Source organism: Hemitrygon akajei, chromosome 3 (assembly GCF_048418815.1).
Source record: "Hemitrygon akajei chromosome 3, sHemAka1.3, whole genome shotgun sequence".
Taxonomy (NCBI): domain Eukaryota; kingdom Metazoa; phylum Chordata; class Chondrichthyes; order Myliobatiformes; family Dasyatidae; genus Hemitrygon; species Hemitrygon akajei.
In genome coordinates, this window is record NC_133126.1 from 50,819,246 (window position 1) to 50,838,687 (window position 19,442).

At 40.5% G+C, this 19,442-nt stretch overlaps 1 protein-coding gene across 6 annotated transcripts in view; it reads right to left on the minus strand.

The window, feature by feature from the left end:
• Positions 1 to 19,442, minus strand: part of fermt2 (FERM domain containing kindlin 2) — a 160,534-nt gene that overhangs the window by 91,329 nt on the left and 49,763 nt on the right. For all 6 annotated transcript variants that reach the window (XM_073039856.1, XM_073039851.1, XM_073039857.1 and 3 more), the window contains exon 3: positions 3,013 to 3,246. In XM_073039856.1, the coding sequence (XP_072895957.1) occupies positions 3,013 to 3,246 (234 nt within the window). The remainder of the gene's footprint in view (positions 1 to 3,012; positions 3,247 to 19,442) is intronic.

A 19,442-nucleotide genomic window follows, 5' to 3' on the forward strand; every position in this document is an offset into this window, starting at 1 on the left:
GGTGCCCCATCAATGGTTGGTTCCATGAGAGGTTTCCGTTGTTAAAACAAATCCGGATATTGTCACAACACACTGCTTTCTTCACAGCGAGGTGCTGATCTCAAAATCTCTTTGAGATAAAATGAATAAAGTTCTGGGTGATGCTAGAAAAATAGTTAACTTTAATAAACAAAGACCATTTCACATGAGAATGTTCAAAAACAGTGTGAAAACCTGGACAAAGAGCACTGCAATCTTCCGCTACATACAGACATCTGGTGGGTTAGCAGAGGAAGAGTTCTCAGCAGGGTGTTTTAGCTGAAAGAAGAATTGCAGGAGTACTTTCAAGAAAATAGTAGGCCAGATTTTGTTGAGTGCTTTGAAGATGAACAATGGCTGCAGAAACTAGCCTACTCTGCAGATATTTTTCAACAAATGAACCAGTTGAAAAAGTCTCTGCAAGGCCCTGGAGAAAATGCTTTGACTTCAAGTGACAAGATTCTTGGATTTAAAAGGAAACTGAATCTTTGGAAAAATCATGTTGCAAAAGGAAATCTTGAAATGTTTCCACTACTGCTTGGGCTTCAGAGTGAGGAAGGATTAGAAAGTCTTATTGAAAACCAGTTGGAAGAACTGCAGAAAAAAATTGAACAGTATTTTTTCTTCCTTTCAACACAAGTATATTACTGGGTGAGGGACCTTTCTCTGAATCTTCTGCTCAGCCTGACAACTTGACTTCGAGAGAAGAGGAAGAACTTTGTGAGATGCAGTCTGATTGTCACTCAAGATGGGATTTACTGACTTGCCCCTGGACGCTCTAGATCTCTGTGAAAGTAGAGTATCTTGCCATTCATAGGAAAACAATGAACATTTTGCTGCTGTTTTCAACTTCTTACATGTGTGAGCCAGCTTCTTCTTGTTTAACAAGCATCAAGAGCAAGGATAGCGATAGTCTCATTTCAGTTGAAGGTGAAATCCGTGTGTGTTTATCTCAAGGTTGACCCAGAATTAAGTACTTGTGCAGCAAAAAACAAGCACAGGTTTCACATGCTAGGTCTATATTTGAGCTTGATCATGTCACTTGGTAAGAAACTAAGTAACAAAGGTTATGGGGAGAACAGGGCTGAGGAAGAGATAGAGAAAAGGATCAGTCATAATTGAATGGTATAGCCTTGGAACATGGACTGTTCCACAAAGCCAACAAAAAGGCAGGCATAACTGGGACCCATACGGGTGCCCTGCCCTCAAATTTACCTGGTTCATTTCCGACACCTCCCTCCCCTTTCTTGATCTTTCTGTCTCCATCTCTGGAGACGGCCTATCTACTGATATCTACTATAAACATACAGACTCTCACAGCTACCCGGACTATTCCTCTTCCCACCCTGTCTCTTGCAAAAAGGCTATCCCCTTCTCACAATTCCTCCATCTCCGCCGCATCTGCTCTCAGGATGAGGCTTTTCTTTCCAGGACGAAGGAGATGTCTTCCTTTTTTAAGCAAAGGGGCTTTCCTTCGTCCACCATCAACTCTGCTCTCAAACGTATCTCTCCCATTTCCCGCACATCTGCCCTCACCCCATCCACCCCACTCGGGATAGGGTTCCCCTTGTCCTTACCTACCACCCCACCAGCCTCCAGGTCCAACATATAATTCTCCGTAACTTCCACCACCTCCAAAGGGATCCCACTACCAAACACATTTTCCCTCCCCCCCTTTCTGCTTTTCGCAGGGATCGCTCCCTACGCGACTCCCTTGTCCACTCATTCCCCCCCATCCCTTCCCACCGATCTCCCTCCTGGCACTTATCCTTGTAAACGGAACAAGTGCTATACCTGCCCTTACACTTCCTCCCTCACCACCATTCAGGGCCCCAGACAATCCTTCCAGGTGAGGCGACACTACACCTGTGAGTCGGCTGGTGTGGTATACTGCGTCTGGTACTCCCGATGTGGCCTTTTATATATTGGCGAGACCCGACGCAGACTGGGAGACCGTTTCGTGGAACACCTACGCTCGGTCCGCCAGAAAAAGCAGGATCTCCCAGTGGCCACACATTTTAATTCCACGTCCCATTCCCATTCTGATATGTCTATACATGGCCTCCTCTATTGTCAAAATGAATCCAAACTCAGGTTGGAGGAACAACACCTTATATATTGGCTGGGTAGCCTCCAACTTGATGGCATGAACATTGACTTCTCTAACTTTTGTTAATGCCCCTCCTCCCCTTCTTACCCCATCCCTGACATATTTAGTTGTTTGCCTGTTCTCCATCTCCCTCTGGTGCTCCCCCACCCCCCCGCTTTCTTTCTCCTGAGGCCTCCCGTCCCATGATCCTTTCCCTTCTCCAGCTCTGTATCCCTTTTGCCAATCACCTTTCTAGCTCTTAGCTTCATCCCACCCCCTCCGGTCTACTCCTATCATTTCGCATTTCCCCCTCCCCCCTCTACTTTCAAATCTCTTACTATCTTTCCTTTCGGTTAGTCCTGACGAAGGGTCTCGGCCCGAAACGTCGACAGCACTTCTCCCTATAGATGCTGCCTGGCCTGCTGTGTTCCACCAGCATTTTGTGTGTGTTGTTGTTTGAATTTCCAGCATCTGCAGATTTCCTCGTGTTTGCACTGGCAATTCTACAACTTACTAATCAGGCTAATGTACCAGGAGCTGTAGATTTAATAATTTTTATGCAGGGGTTCTCTGAGACCTGAAAAGTATTTCAAGAATTCTTCTAGGGTGAAAAGATTGAGAAAAGCGGGTCTAGACCAATTTCATGATTTTTACATTTAACAGTGTGAGCACAGTTGAGAGACTCCTGCCCTATTTATTCAATGAAAGTTAGTATTAATTACCTCACCATTAACCTTGTGGAAAACCTGATTCACTGTGGATGAACTGATCAAGTTTCTCCAGCAATTCAACTCCAGAAACAACATGATGACGGAGTTTTAAATAAAATGTCAAAATTAGCTGCAAGTTGTACCAATTAAAAACAGCCGGATAGAATAAAGAGGCAGTGTAATTCTGGTACTCACTGAACGTCTTGGAAATGTCAGAGACAGCTTTGAAGACTCTGTCCGAGAAATTGACCTTGACCTTCACCATCTTCATGTTAGGCAGCTGGAGGCGAAGTACCTTGTGCTGGGGTGTGAACATCAGTTTAGCATCAGCTTGCACACCATACTTGTCCAATGTCCAGTGGGTTTTTAGAAGCCAGGTTTTCTTCTTTTCCCACCACAAGGCATGATCTGACCAGTCTTTTTTCATATCTGCAAAACAAAAGGAGTTTCAAACTTACGCTGATGCAAGGAATGGCCTAATTTTGCTCCTATGTCCTTTGTCTAATACAGTCGGCCCTCCTTATCCGCGGGTTCTGCATGCGCGGTTTCAACTAACCGCGGATCGGGAAAACCCGTAAGTTCTCTGTCCAGCACTCATTGTTCGAGCGTTGTTTGCCTCGCGTCTCATGTACAGATTTTTTTTCTTGTCATTATTCCCTAAACAATACAGTATAACAACTATTTAATTAGCATTTACATTGTATTAGGTACTATAAGTAATCTAGAGATGATTTAAAGTATACAGGAGGATGTGCGTAGGTTATCTACAAATACTATGCCATTTTATATAAGGGACGAGCATCCGCGTTTTTTTGGTATCCGTGGGGAGTCCCGGAACCAATCCCCCGCAAATAAGGAGGGCCGACTGTATAGATTGCCCATTTTGCCCATTAACATAGGATCCAGCTGTAAGTCAAACGTATGAAGAATTCAATCACATGACAACTTCTAAGCTTATGCTGTACACAAGCATCCTTTCATCATTCCTCAACTCCAGCAATACCCTTCAAACATCTCCCTCATTAGCTTCCCATTAAATGTATCCACATTAGTCACCTCCATTACTTATTGTAGTGAGTTCCAAATTTTAACCACTTTTAATTCCACACGAACTTGGACAGGTACAGTCCTTCCCACAATTGAGCACATCTACTTGAAGCGCTGTCGCAGGAAAGTAGCATCCATCATCAGGGACCCCACCGCCCAGGACATGCTGCCATCAGGAAGAAGGTACAGGAGCCTCAGGACTCACACCAACTGTTTCAGGAACAGTTATTACCCCTCAACCATCAAGCTCTTAAAACAGGTGGATAACCATCCCATCATTGAAATGTTCCCACAACTTGTGGACTCCCTTTCAAGGATTCACCTCATGCTCTTGATATTTATTGTTTATTTATTTATAATTTCCTTTTTTTTGTATTTGCACAATTTATTTTCTTTTGCACACTGGTTGAACACCCAAGTCAGAAATGTCTTTCATTGATTCTATTATGGTTATTATTCTATCATGGATTTATTGAGTATGCCCACAAGAAAATGAAGCCCATGGTTGTATATGGTGACATGTATTATCAAAGTTCACATACTTACTTTAAACTTTTAAAGTGACAATATGCTTAACGGTCCTTGTTTGACTCTGCACAATTGGTCCTGTATCCCATTAGGTCTTCATTCTGGACTTACAGGATGTTTATTCTCAGCTGATCGCTGAACACCATCACTCATCATTTGAGTTCACATACTTAAGATAGTTTGCAAGTCCTATAATCTTCTTATAATGTGGAGACCTAAACTATACTGCAAGTGTGATCTCAAAAGTTCGATACTCCATTACGATATCCCATAGATATTTTATATATGGCTATAAAACAACCTTGACATTCATTCACAATACCTATTTTTCATTTGCATCAGACCACATCACCAACTTCCTCAACTCCTCTAACAAGGAGATTTGCACTTTCCTACACGTTTGTAGATTTTGATACCAAAATATATGACCCGAGTTTTCTATATTAAAATTTATTTCCCAAAACACTGACTCTACAAGTCTCCCATGCCTATCCAGTTTTGCCTTAATTCTCTACATTAGGCACCTCCTCTGCTCAATTTGAGACCAACTGTTAAACCTAACTTTAAATTCCCAGATCACCTGTTTGAATGGAAAAACCACCAGCCACTACAAGGGGTTTTCTTTGAAATGCAGTCATTGACATTTAAGAGGTCCATATGGAAACCACTCATTTTTAAAAAAAAATAACTTTCTTAGTGTCCATAGAAGAGGAAAATCAGGGCAGTGGAAAGAGTGGTTACAAGTTTTTCCAGAGCTTGAAATTTAACAGTGCACAAGTTACATTCAACTACATGGATACGAATTGGCACAGTTCAATGGCTTCAAACAGTCTTGCATACTTCTGGAATTTCATCTATGCCTCAAAATGCATTTTTGCACATGTTGTGCTCTCAGCAGGCAACTGGGTCAATCAGAGAAAACAGATGCAGTCACTGCTTCCTGAGTAATAAAATTTCAAAACATTGTTTTGTGATTATTCAGAGGGGTGTAGTGCAGAACCCCCAATAAAATGTAGCTGGAACCAAAGAGGAAAAATATGTTCAATAAATATTATACCTACATTCATTTACCTAATATAACATAGTGGATTCCGGTAAATTAGAAAACATCAGAACCAGTACATTTTGACCTAATTAAGCAGCTGCCCCAGTTAGCCAAACTTACATGGAGATAGTTAAAAACATTATGAAAAAAAAAACAAGCTACCATTTAAATGAGCATCAAATTATGTATTTACATGAAATACAGAACAAATTAGAACATTACAAACACTGCTACAGTACTATAAAACTGTGCATTAGTTCCAAACGTTTATTGAAGATGAACTTATTCAGTGTACCCAATGAACAAAATTCTGGCAGGCACTTAGTGCAGGTAATGGACTGCCTTCAGATAGTTCTATCGACAATCGCATCCCCCAAATCTTTATTTCCATTTTAACATCCATGATGATTGTCAATATCTTCAGATTCTGCTTAGTTCCTAACTTGCTGAAGTAGTGAAAAAGTTTCACATTCACTCCCAGGCTGAACGCTTGAAGGCACAGTGAGCAAAACTGTTCTGAATAGTCTTACTGCTTACTTCTCGCCAACTAGGAATGACAAAAATCACTGTTTTTTTGAACACAAATACATGCATCTGACGCAATTTAAAAACTGTTCACTCTAAGCACGGCGTAGCGTTTAATAGCCACACAAGTGCACGTGACTGATGCAAGTTAGAATCTGTTCAGCCACAGCCTCTTGCCCCAATTAAGTGGCATAGTGTCCCAAATAAACAAAGGGAAACACAACTATTTTAATCAATTAGTTTTTGTTCTTTAAGAATGCTCCAAAAAAATCAGCTGTCCTGACTAACCAATGGCCCAATTAACTGGAATCCATTATACTACAATTTTTATATCAAAGTATAGAACACAGCTACAATGAATGGATTCATTCTGGATAACAGCTGACTCTGATAATCATTTATCCCTGCCCCCCCTTACCCCCATCCCTATCTATTATTTTAGTCTGGTTCTCTTTCTCTCTCTTTTTTCCCCCCTCACTATAATCTCCCCCCAGCCCTACCTTTCTTTCTCTTTTATTTCCCATAATTCTCCACCTTCCCCCAGCCCATTTCCCTCCAGCCTATCACTTCCTAGCTCTCTACTTTATCCCTCCCCCCACTTCTTATCCCCCCTCGACCATCCCATGTTACTTCGCTCCTGATGAAGGGTTTCGGCCCGAAACGTCGTCACTAACTCCTCCCATAGATGCTGTCTGGCCTGCTGAGTTCTGCCAGCATTTTGTGTTTTTATCTAATAATCATTCTCTATTTGTAATACGAATGGTCACATTAAAAATCCTGCATTATGCCTGTCAACTTGGGTATCTAAATTGCTTCACATTGTGATTATTTATGACACTTATGTTAGCATTAAAAATATCGAAGATAAAAAAGTTAAGCAAGCATTAGCTGTCATGATGGAATTATAAGTCCTTGTTACCAGGTGAAATTAAGCATCAATTGGAGTTTTGAGATTCCTCAATGTTCAAAGATTCAAAGTACATTCTTTATCAAAGTATGTACACAACCCTGAGATTCATCTTCCCACAGACAGCCACAAAACAAAAAAACACCACAGAACCCGTCACAGTTGTGCTGTGAGGATTACATTCCTTGACTTCTCTAGTGCCTTTAACACCATCCAGCCCAAGATCTTAAGGCACAAACTAACGGAGATGGGAGTAGACTCTCGCATGGTGGATTGGATAGTGGACTACTTGACAGATAGACCTCAGTATGTGCGGTTGGGAGACTGTAGGTCTGACACGGTGGTCAGCAGCACAGGGGCGCCGCAGGGAACCGTACTCTCTCCGGTCCTGTTCACCCTGTACACATCAGACTTCCAATATAACTCAGAGTCCTGCCATGTGCAGAAGTTCGCTGATGACACGGCCATAGTGGGGTGTGTCAGGAATGGACAGGAGGAGGAGTATAGGAAACTGATACAGGACTTTGTGATATGGTGCAACTCAAACTACCTGCGTCTCAATATCACCAAGACCAAGGAAATGGTGGTGGACTTTAGGAGATCTAGGCCTCATATGGAGCCAGTGATCATTAATGGAGAATGTGTGGAGCAGGTTAAGACCTACAAGTATCTGGGAGTACAGTTAGACGAGAAGCTAGACTGGACTGCCAACACAGATGCCTTGTGCAGGAAGGCACAGAGTCGACTGTACTTCCTAAGAAGGTTGGCGTCATTCAATGTCTGTAGTGAGATGCTGAAGATGTTCTATAGGTCAGTTGTGGAGAGCGCCCTCTTCTTTGTGGTGGCGTGTTGGGGAGGAAGCATTAAGAAGAGGGACGCCTCACGTCTTAATAAGCTGGTAAGGAAGGCGGGCTCTGTCGTGGGCAAAGTACTGGAGAGTTTAACATCGGTAGCTGAGCGAAGGGCGCTGAGTAGGCTACGGTCAATTATGGATAACTCTGAACATCCTCTACATAGCACCATCCAGAGACAGAGAAGCAGTTTCAGCGACAGGTTACTATCGATGCAATGCTCCTCAGACAGGATGAAGAGGTCAATACTCCCCAATGCCATTAGGCTTTACAATTCTACCGCCAGGACTTAAGAACTTTTTAAAAGCTATTATTAATGCTTTTTGAGATAGTGATTTAGATGCATATCATATTTTTTACTAAGTATTGTATGTAATTAGTTTTGCTACAACAAGTGTATGGGACATTGGAAAAAAAGTTGAATTTCCCCATGGGGATGAATAAAGTATCTATCTATCTATCTATCAAAGGAAACATTAAATACCCAACGCACAAAGAAAGAACAAATCACACAAACGGCAAAAAATGAGTGGAAGGCACAGAATATAAAACATCAAACCACATGAGAAATTGAAGCAGTCTAGGAATGTTCAGTTCAGTTCAATTTAGCGCTGTTGTTAGCATATTTGGAAGACATTACGGCAGAATTCATTACTGTTCTTAAGGTTAACATTTTAAAAGATTTGGCTCGTTATGAGCACTTCCAGTCAGCCGCTGGCCCTTTATGCTGTGATTTTCCTCCCCTGTTCTAACCTATGCCGTTCTATTATCTACAGCTGTTTAAAGGCCAAAATGCCTTGTTCAACATTTGAAATGTTCAATAACGCTGCTACTTATTCAGCTATCCACTGACAAACTTAAAGTAGCACACATTTTAGTGAATTTGCTTTATACACGCTTAGAAAATTCAAAATAAATCCCAAAACAAAATGCAAAACCAAACCTTGCAAGGAGTTTCCTCTGTCAACACCTGTGTACCAGATGCGTTAGTACGCAGTAAATGCACCTTGCTGTGCACACATTGCTCTATAGTATCATTACCGTGGAAATGGGAACATGTGCGAAGCAGAAAGTTAACAGCACTTTTTTCACACTGCAACCACATTTCTCCAAAAGGCAAAAAGAGGGGGGCAAAGAAAAAGGAATGGCATGTGAAATAGTAGACAGGAAAGAAAACAGGGACTGGGCAGCATCTGACAGCAGGGAAAGAACATTGCAGTGTTCCAAAGGGCGGGGCTGAGTCACCTACGAGAATACCAGGTAAAAGTGCCACAAAGTTGCTGCAGCATATTCGAAGAGACTCAGAAAACGTTTCATCAGGATATCATTTCACACTTCCGATCATTGATGCAGGAACTTCATACTGTATTTTCTACTTCTTGCAAAGCCAAACCTTTGTATATGCTTATCCTTAACATTCTTGAGAAATCACCACAGACTCTGCGACTTTGGAATGCATCTAACGCTGGAAGATGCCACCTTACATGTCATGATATTGGTGCTTAGAGTTGGGAGGGTGGCCGACTTCCTTTCCAGGAGAAGACTGTTTGGATAAGAGGAGTTTATGAGCCAAATGGAGGCAAATGGAACTAGCTTGGAGGACACCATGTTCTATGCTGTATCACGCTACACCCTGGAAACCAATGAAATGAAGGGAAATCAAGTAGTGGCATATTCAAACACTCACTGACTTTGTGAACGCTACATTCAAAAGTAAATAGACAACCCTTCCCCATCATAATCCTCTAAATCACAACAATCATTCCTAATGAAATCACTAATCTATTTTAAACTGCATGGTCCTTTATCTGCGTAACAAATTGAAGGTACATTGAAATTTTTATGCCACTACAGAAAACTCTTGTAAACACAGTGTCAACATGTTGAGAAGCTGCTAGATATTGGCAAGTGCTCAATGATTGTTGGGCATTCATTTCTACCGTGTTAGCGTCGTCATTACAATAAACACTCCCAGAACAGGGATCCAGCGCATCAACACTACATTCCGAGTAGGTAGGAATATTTTTAATTTGAACAAACAATAACTTCATTATTTTCAAACTTCGAATTAAAATGTCAACTTTTATTTGATTTAGTGTTAAGTAACCAGTTTTCTTTAAACGAAACCGACCTTTGAAAACGAAAGGCCAAGCTGGCACTACACCTCAGTTTGCTTAATCCAACATTAAATTGGTTAAAAAGATTTCTGTACATCTTATAACAGTATTTCCAGATTTATAGACAAGTCCATAGTACAGTTATCAGGCTGGGTTTTCCATTGTTTGCAAACAATACAATCTATAATTTCTCCACTTTAGATGAATGAATGTACAGTGATAAAAGTATTCAAAGCAATGGGTGTTTTGGTGGCCAGTAGCCATAAAATCTTAATCAGACTGCCAACCTGAATAAACAAAGATCTGCACAACATAACTAGTCTCAAATGTGCTCAGCACTGGAACTCAGGTGATACTTGTGAAGATCTGCAGGTCACCTGGATTCAAAGTTCACTGAATTGAGCAAAAATACAGTGGATTCTGGTTAGTTCAACACATCGGGACCAGTACGTTTTGGTCCAATTAAGTGGCTGCTCCAATTAGCCATATTCGCATGCAAATAGTTAAGTATAAAAAAGACAAACTACAGTTTAACTAATAAATTAGGTATTTAATAAAAATACATAAATTAGAATACTAGCAATACAACTACAGTACTGCAAAACTGTGTATCAGTTCCTAATAGTTATCGATAGAGGAATTCATCCTGTGTATGTTGCCATGTTCTTTCAATAGAGGTTTCAATAAGATCCGCCCCCCCCCCCCCCCAATTCTTCTGAGCTCCAGGGAGTTCAGGCCCAGAGCCATCAAATGCTCCTCATTCACTAACTCTCTCATTCTAGGTTTTTAGGAAGCCTTCTCAGGACCCTCTTTAATGTCAGCATATCTTTCCTAAGACATAGAGTCCAAAACTGCTCACTATATGCCACATGGTCTGAACATTATAAAACTTCTCTGCATAATACCCTTGCTTTTATATTCTAGTCCTCTTTAAATAAATGCTAACACCGTATTTGCCTTCCTTACTACAGACTCCAGGGAATCCTGCATGAAGACTCTCAAGTCCCTTTGCACCTCTGATTTCTGAAATTGCTCCCCAATTAGAAAGTAGGCTGCCTTTATTCCTTCTACCAAAGTGCACAACCATACATTTCTCTAAACTGTATTCCATTTGTCACTTCTTTGCCCAGTCCCATAAACTGTACAAATCTTTCTGAAGACTGCCTGCTCTCTGTATCATCTGCAAACTTGGTCACAAGTCCATCAAAGGCATCATCCACATCAATAACATACAACTTGAAAAGTAGTAGACTCAAAACCAACCCCTAGCCACCAGCAACCAACCATAAAGAGCTCCCTACATTCCCTCTCTGTCTTCTGACAATCAGCCAATCTTCTATCCATGCTAGCATCTTTTCTGCAATACCATGGATTCTTACCGTTTCGCAGCCTCCACTGCGACACCTTATCAAAGGCCTTCTGAAAATCCAAGTAAATATCATCCACCAACTCTCCTTTGTCTACCCTGCTTGTTATTTCCTCAACTAATTTTAACAGGTTTGTCAAGCAAGATCTCCCCTTAAGAAAACCATGCTGACTTTGGCCTATTTTATCACACGCTTCCAAATACCCCAAGACCTCCTCTTTAATAACGGACTCTAACACCTTACCAACCACTGAAGTTAGGCTAACTGGGCTATAATTGCTTGTCTTTTGTCCTCCTCCCTTCTCAGAAGAGTGGACTGAAATATGTAATTTTCTCCAGACCATTCCTGATTCTAATGATTCCTGAAAGATCACTACCATTGCCCCCTCAGCTGCCCTTTTCAGAACCTTGGGGTGTAAGCCAACCAGTCCAGATGACTTATCCACCTTCAGACTTGGAGCTTCCCAAGCACTTTCTTGTTAATAATAGCAACTACACTGACTTCTACCCCATGAGTCTCTCGAATTTCTTGTGTATTGCTGCAATCTTCCACCGTGAAGACTGACTCAAAATACTTGTGCAGAGTGCCTAACTCTTCTACTTCTCCAGCATCATTTTCCAGTGGTCTGATGTCCACTCTTTCCTCTCGTTTACTTTTTATATATCTGAAAACTCTTTTGGTATCTTATATTATTGGCTAGCTCACCTTCATATTTTGTCTTTTCTCCCCCTTTTGTTGCAGTTCCCTTCTGTTAGTTTTCAAAAATTTTCCCGTCCTCTACCTTCCTACTAATTTTTGCTATATTATATGATCACTCTTTTGCTTTTATGCTGTCTTTGACTTCCCTTGTCAGCCTCATCCTCCCTTTATATTGCTGCAAATTCTGAATTATTCATAGAAATTCTTGTTATTGCTGCTCTACTGTCATCCCTGCTAGGGTCTGTTTCCAATAAACTTTGGTCAGCTCCTCTCTCACATCTCTGTAGTTGCCTTTATTCAATTGTAACACCAATACATCTGATTTCAGCTTCTCCCTCTCAAACTGCAGGGTGAATTCCATCATAATATGATCACTAACTCCCAAGGGTTTCTTTACCTTAAATCCCCTAAATAAAATCTGGTTCATTACACACCCCAAACCCACAATTGCCTTTTCCCGAGTGGGACAGACCGCAAGCAGCTAAGTAGGTATTTTACAGATTACTTCTCTCAGGATCCAATTTTCCCAGTCTATTGGCTTTCTGACTTTCTGAAGCTTCCACCTTCCCCTCCCATATGATCTCTCATTTTAAAAAATGTCTTTACCGTTATTTTAAATGCCATGAAGTGGACTTTTGCAGCAGCTATCTAGGTGGCAGGGAGAAAAAACACTGGAAGAGGGTATCAGACCCTCAGTCTGCTGCAATTCATTTGAGATCAATAGCAGAGCGCTTACACTGGCTGCTTTTAGCGTACTTCATCAGTGTCAAAACGGATTTGGTCAAAACCCAACCCCAAGAACAACTTCTCAGGTTTAAATGACTAGGGAATCATGAAAACAACAAAGTAAACCAACATATATTTGTTCAGTTTTGATAAACATTTGCCCTTTTTTTTCTTAACATGAATTAACTGTGTCTGGCAGTGTACCTAACATAAACAGTGGCTAAAGTGGCGATGATGGTGGGAATAGTTTCTACATGAACAAGGGTCAACTTCCATTTTCTTCAACCTTTCAAGTGTATTTGGATTATACGATACTAAATGAAAATAGTGACATCCCTGAACTACTGCTAAATTTTTGAATTTAAATTTTTGAATCCAAGATCAGTTGTGTCATTTAAGGTAAAATTGGATAGGTATATGGATAGGAAAGGAGTGGAGGGTTATGGGCTGAGTGCGGGTAGGTGGGACTAGGTGAGATTAAGAGTTCGGCACGGACTAGGAGGGCCGGAATGGCCTGTTTCCGTGCTGTGATTGTTATATGATTGTTATATGTTATATGTTATATAGGAAAATGCCGAATACTCCCATGCAACCTAGAAATAAAATTGATTTTGTATGCATTACTTTGGATTTCTAGCATCTGCAGAATCTAGTGTTAATGATTCAGAAACAATGTCTTCCCCTCCACCATCAGATTTCCGAAAAGCCCATGAAAACTACGTCATTATTCTTTTTTTATTCATACTATTTAATTTTGGGATTTATAGTGATTTTATGTCTTTGCATTGTACTGTTGGAGGAAAGCAATAAATTTCACCTTATATACACGATAATAAATCTGATTCTAAATAGTAAAAGAATCAAGACTTCATTGTATGTTTCAAGGAAGACCCGGGCTTTTAAACATGGAATATTTGCTTTCCTATTCATTTATACAGAGCCCAAATGTTTTACAGAATAACAAGCAGTCACTCAGTTCAATGTGATTGTACAATTTTTCTATAAAGAACTACAGTTTGCAATTCATTCCTTTCCTTTCAAAAGGAATCATACATTCATAAAGTTCTCTTTTAAAATAAATTCTTGATTATGCTTCCACCAACTAATTTGCCTCATTAATCTTTCAGGACTGAAATACATTATTCTCATTTACCAATCACTACCAAGAAACATTTGCTGTTTTACAGCAAAACTCATCAAGCACCATTCTGTCATAAATTCTTCAGTGAGGCTTCCAACTTCTGGTTAAAGATGGCACTACTGAAGTTGGGCAATTGCTTACTGGCAGTTTTCAAAGCAATAAATATGACTAAATAATTAATAACACTTTTTACGTGGAAATTGCAGCAAACGATCACTGCAAACAATGAAGAGTTGAGTGAAGGCAAGGCTGATCTGAGGGTGGAGGCGTGTGGCTGTGAGATGGAGTTGGAGTGAGGTTGAGGAATGTTCAAGTGGCTGGAGTGAGGTCAAGGCATGTTTGAAACTAAGTTGGAGAAAGTGGAATGGAGAAAAGTTGAAGCAGAGCTCGTCCACCTAAATCGGGAGCAAGCCTGGATCTATTTAGGCACAGGGCCGATTTGGAAAGATCAATTTCAGGCCGGAACACGGGGCCCAGACCCTATTCGAGCAGTGGAGCCCGGGTTTGTGTGTGAGGGTGACCCAGTGTTTGGACAATTTAAATGCTGTGTCCAGATGGACTGATAAGGCAGAGTGTTGGGACCAGAGACGAGGGTTGGGGCCAGTTCTGCTTTGCAATGTTTTACTCCGCTCTTCTCAGAGTGGAGGCTGTGTCATGACCTGGCGGCTTAGTGCTTAGCATCTGTGAGCTTTGTGGCGATTTGCTCTGCTCTGTGACAAAACTGAGACTGAGGCGATGGGCCTGCTCCGTCCGGGCTTTGGGCTCATGGACTCAGTTTTGTTCTGAACGCTGAGGCTTGCTTTATTGTTTGCATGATTTGCTTTTTTCCCCTCTCTGTGTACATTGGGTGTTGCTCTTATTTTTTAATTGGGTTCTTTCGGGTTTCTTATTTGTGACGAATCTCATGGTTGTATAATTTATGCATACTTTGAAACTAATAAATTACTTTGAACCTGAACCAGATACCATTCAAACTTCATTTGAGAAAATACATCAAGCAATGGAAAAGAAGAGCTGGGGAGGGGAGTGTGACTTGGGATCATAAATGCAGAAGAGAAATATTGGTGTACTTACAGATTACAGGCAGCAATAAACATGGCTGTGTATCAAAGAATTACTCCAAACAACGTCGCTGCCGGGCACATGAAGTGATTGTGACCATCAGCTTAAAAAACTGGTAACATGAATGAGGAAGATCAACTCACCAGGGGCAGCAAACCTGAACCTATGGCACATGTAAACATTTTATTGGCATGCATGATGCCCCTCGATTCTTTAAACTCCACCCATAATACAGATACATACTGATCAATTTTTACTGTGAAGCAGCAAATTAATTTTTACTACCAAAGAACAGTGAGATGTTTTCATGCCAGTTCTGAAACTCTAGAGTTTCATTCCTGATAAGTTTGACTGTCTGAAAAACCTTATAGTGGCAATATTAACAGTATTTTGATTGATATATTCATGTGAGTCAATGTTTTCAGTGATGAACTTGGTCAATTATAGTAGCAGACGTACTACTGAAGCTGGTACTCCATGTAGAGATCTCAAAACAACCAAATACAAGCCGGATATTTAAAAATTGTCACTGTTGCTGCAGCAACGAAAGTCTCACTGAGCGTAAAGTGTGTTTATTTTCCTCTCCTCGATCTTTTCTGAATATACACCAAAACTTATAATTTCACCATCACTTTTCTTATGTTATATATTAGGTACAATAATAATAATTACACTTAAATAAGTAAAAGGACTAATTTTTTCCTTGGAACTATCCATTATTGGTAGTAATTCATTAATCAACATGCATTAAAACAGAAACACGAACATTCAGCAGTTCCACCTGCCATTTGCCATTCTTGCCTAAACCTCCAGTATCTTTCTCCTTCCTTCTCACCATATCCATCATGCCCTTAATTCATTACAAGGAAGGAGTACCACACGAAAGAAAGATTACAACTGACGTAGCTCATCTGGGAAACCAGGTAATGATACGGCAAAAATAATTTACCCCACAGATGTATGAAGTGGTGTAACTTGGAAAGTTAAATTAGGGCAGGTCATACACAGTGAACATTTTTGAATAGAGAGACAGTTTGCTGTAAGTGACAAAACAGGGAGACAGAAAAGTGAGAAATGCCTTTGGCACGCCTGCCAACATAATGAACGTAAGAGTTAGGACATTATAATGCAATTGCACAAATTGGTTAGGCTGAGTAGCTGGTTGTTGCACTATAGAAAGGATGTGATTAAGCTGAGAAGATGCAGAAAAGATTTAAAAAGAATGTATTTGGAGTTGTCAGGAGAGGTTGGATAGGATGGTTCCATTTTCCGTGCAGTGAAGGAAGTAGCAAGGTTGAGGTAAAGTGATGGTAAGTGCAGTCGACCTTCACTAATCCGACTACCTGTAATCCGGTTCCTTCGATAAACCGGTACTGATTTCAAATTTTCTGCACAACTGTAATTTCAAATTTCCTGGGCCACCGTAACAATCTGCTGTGCATTGTTTTGGTTGCATTAGATCTGTTCACGTATTGGCGCGCTCTTATAAGCACAGACAGGCAATTCCTGCCTGTTTTCCTGCATTTATTAATATCATTTGTGTGAGGCGTGGCCAGCTGGCACCTGCTCGTCTCACCCGCCAGCGGTGGGGTAGCTGGTATGTGCTGGATTGGTCCGTCTTCTTGCCCGCCTGCCAGCAGTCGCAAACTGTCCTCCGGTATCGCCCAGCCGGCGCTCCGTTTTCTTCTGCCTACGACCTCAGATCAGGTGTGGCGAGGGAAGCGCCCAGTGCCGAATCCCCGGCCGCCTGGCAGTCGCATGAAATGTGGCGTATAGAAGGCGTCCTTTCTCCGACTTCTGCTTCTGCTCACCCGGATGTGCTGCCATCATCATCAACAGTTTTTGAAGAAACTGTTGAGCCAGTTTCAGCACTGGTTCCTGATGCTTCACTCATTTTTCAAGATGAAGATGTTGATGATCCTGACAACCCCACACTTACAGACAAGTAACTTTGCCTGAAGGTATATTAAACGTCTCACTTTAGAAGCGGAAGTGCTCAACGGTTCTGTATGAGTTAATTCCTGTACATTTACCTGTACCCTTTATTTTATCTGTGACTGCACAGTATATTACTTCATTAAAATTTCACTTGCTACTCATTTAATATTTCTGTTTCATTATTATCTAACTTGTACTGATTTAATGATATTTTAAAGGTATGATGAGGTGGTTAGCTATTGCTTTATATGATCCTTCTGTAATTTGACATTTTCTCTAATCCAGCACTCTGCAGGTCCCAATGGTGCCAGATTAGTGAAGGTCGACCTGTATATAAATTTGAGGGGCATTGATAGGGTCTGTTTCTCTAAGTAGGCAAGTCTAAAACTGGGAGGCCTAGAGTTAAAGTGAGACGAAAGAGGTTTAGAGAGATTTGAAGTGGCAATGTTTTCCATATAAAGAGCAATTGTCATCTGGAGGTAGAGGCAGGAACAATAATAGCATGTAAGAGACATCATATAGACATTAAATGAGCAAGGCACGAGGGGGGATACAGAATCAATGCAGTATCAGTAAAGACGGGCATGATCATCTGCATAAACTCAGTGAGCCACAGGGCTGCTTTGTACTGTACAATTCTATGGTAGTCATTTAGCCTGCTGGATCTATGTTGGCTTTCAAACAGCATTCAGATTTGTCATACACTCCCATTCTTTCCCTTTGATGATTCCACTTTTGGATTTTTATTTATCCATTTCTCTCTTGAAGGATGGAATTTGACATTAGCAGGCTTTGTAAGATTGAAGATCAGTTCGCTAATCTTTGCAAATCAGCATTCACAACCGTCTGATGGGCATCCGGGTTTATCAAGGAATGGACTGGGATTTTGTATCCACCATTTAAATCCATGGAGAATAGCTAATTCCACATGCTAAATTGAATAACTTTACATTCCCCATGCCATTTACTTGCCAAGCAAAGTGTGATTCTTTTTTAAATGGTAACAATTTACGCATGTATGAAATCACTTTTGGCTTATAAATATTTAAAGTGTCTGCTTCCATGACTCTTTGATGGGACAGAAAACATCTACAACTCACCATCACAAGAAAAAAAACTGCACACCATCTGCTTCTTAGACATGCAACTTATTTTTAAAAACTGTAAAAAGCTGTTTTAAAAATTATTTTTAAAACTGCTTCTCCAAAGAGAGAAAACATTCTCTCCACATCCCCGTCAAGATTCCTCAGGTTGGGCTTCAATCAAATGTTTGTCAGTTCTAAACTCCAAAGGATACAATCCTAGCCTGCCCAACGTAAACTTCTTAGTCAAAATCACCCATACCAGAAATTCATCAAATGAACCTGTTCCAAATTGCTTTCAGTACATTAATATCCTTAAGATGTCCAGTAGTGTATGTATGTCCGGAAGTTGGCTCACTAATATCCTACATGACCAAAACATAATCTCTCTACTTACAAATGATTACTTCCACAGTAGAAAATAAAATTCTGTAAGCTTTCCCAATTACTTATGTATTCTGCATTTTCGCCCTTTGTCAATCAAAGACGGAGACTCCAGTCCTTGGCACTTCAATTGCATGCTTCCTTTACTTTTCCTTTCCAAATAGACACAGTCATATTTCCTCATATGATACAGCAATCCAACAACAATTGTTAATGAATGTGTACAAATGCATTGTGACTCACTATGTAAACTGAAGCTCAATTCTGGAAAAATAGAGTGTGCCTCTGTGCAAGAACCGAGAGTCCCTGATAGCATTTGGACAATTACACACCAATGTGTCCTGTCAGTTTACGGAGAATAAAGTCAGTAACTGACAGCACACGAGCCTGAGAGTACTGTAATTCAATGAAAAGTTCAACTCCTCAATGTTCAAAGTACAGTACTGTATTTATGCCTTCGACAAACTCGAGATTTGTCTCCTTACAGGGAGCAACAAAACAAAGAAACCCAAAAGAATCCACAAAAAAGACCTTGAAACACCCAATGTGCAGAGCAAAAAAAATCAAATTGTGCAAACAATATAAGTAAGCAACATTCAAAACTGAAGTTTATAAAAGTGAGTCTATCCAAAAATCCCAAAACTATTGTTTATAACAAATCTCATTCATCCAAGCCTACTCCAATACAACCTGAAAATTCTCACTCCTCTTTTTCTAATAACTCAAGAACTTCCAGAGCCGATCTCTCCAATTCTGTTCTATTTCTTCTGTGTGAGTCCCTCGCATCACTGATAGACTCGTTATTTAAGTATGAATTACTGGTTGCATTTCTCATGGTATCTAAATTTAAAAGATACATTCTGAATGAATATTTCTTCCTTCACCATTCCCAGTTTGAAGATATACTTTATGGATGGTTTAGCATTTGATGCATATGGCTTACAAGGTGTTAAATAGACAAGTGGGATTGCAATAATTTTTAAAATTTGTTTTGAGTGAATAGATGAATCGGCTTTGTACAATTCTCCATCTATTCACTTGACTCCCATCCAGTTGCAAAACATTAGTTCTCATTTCCTTGTTATACTTGCGGTTCCCCTTTTTTTTACTCATTTCTAACCATCTTTATGACCAACAGCCTTGTCTGCCTTCCATTTCTTCTCATGCTTTCTTTTTCCCCCGCAAGCAAAACCCTCCAAAGTTCAC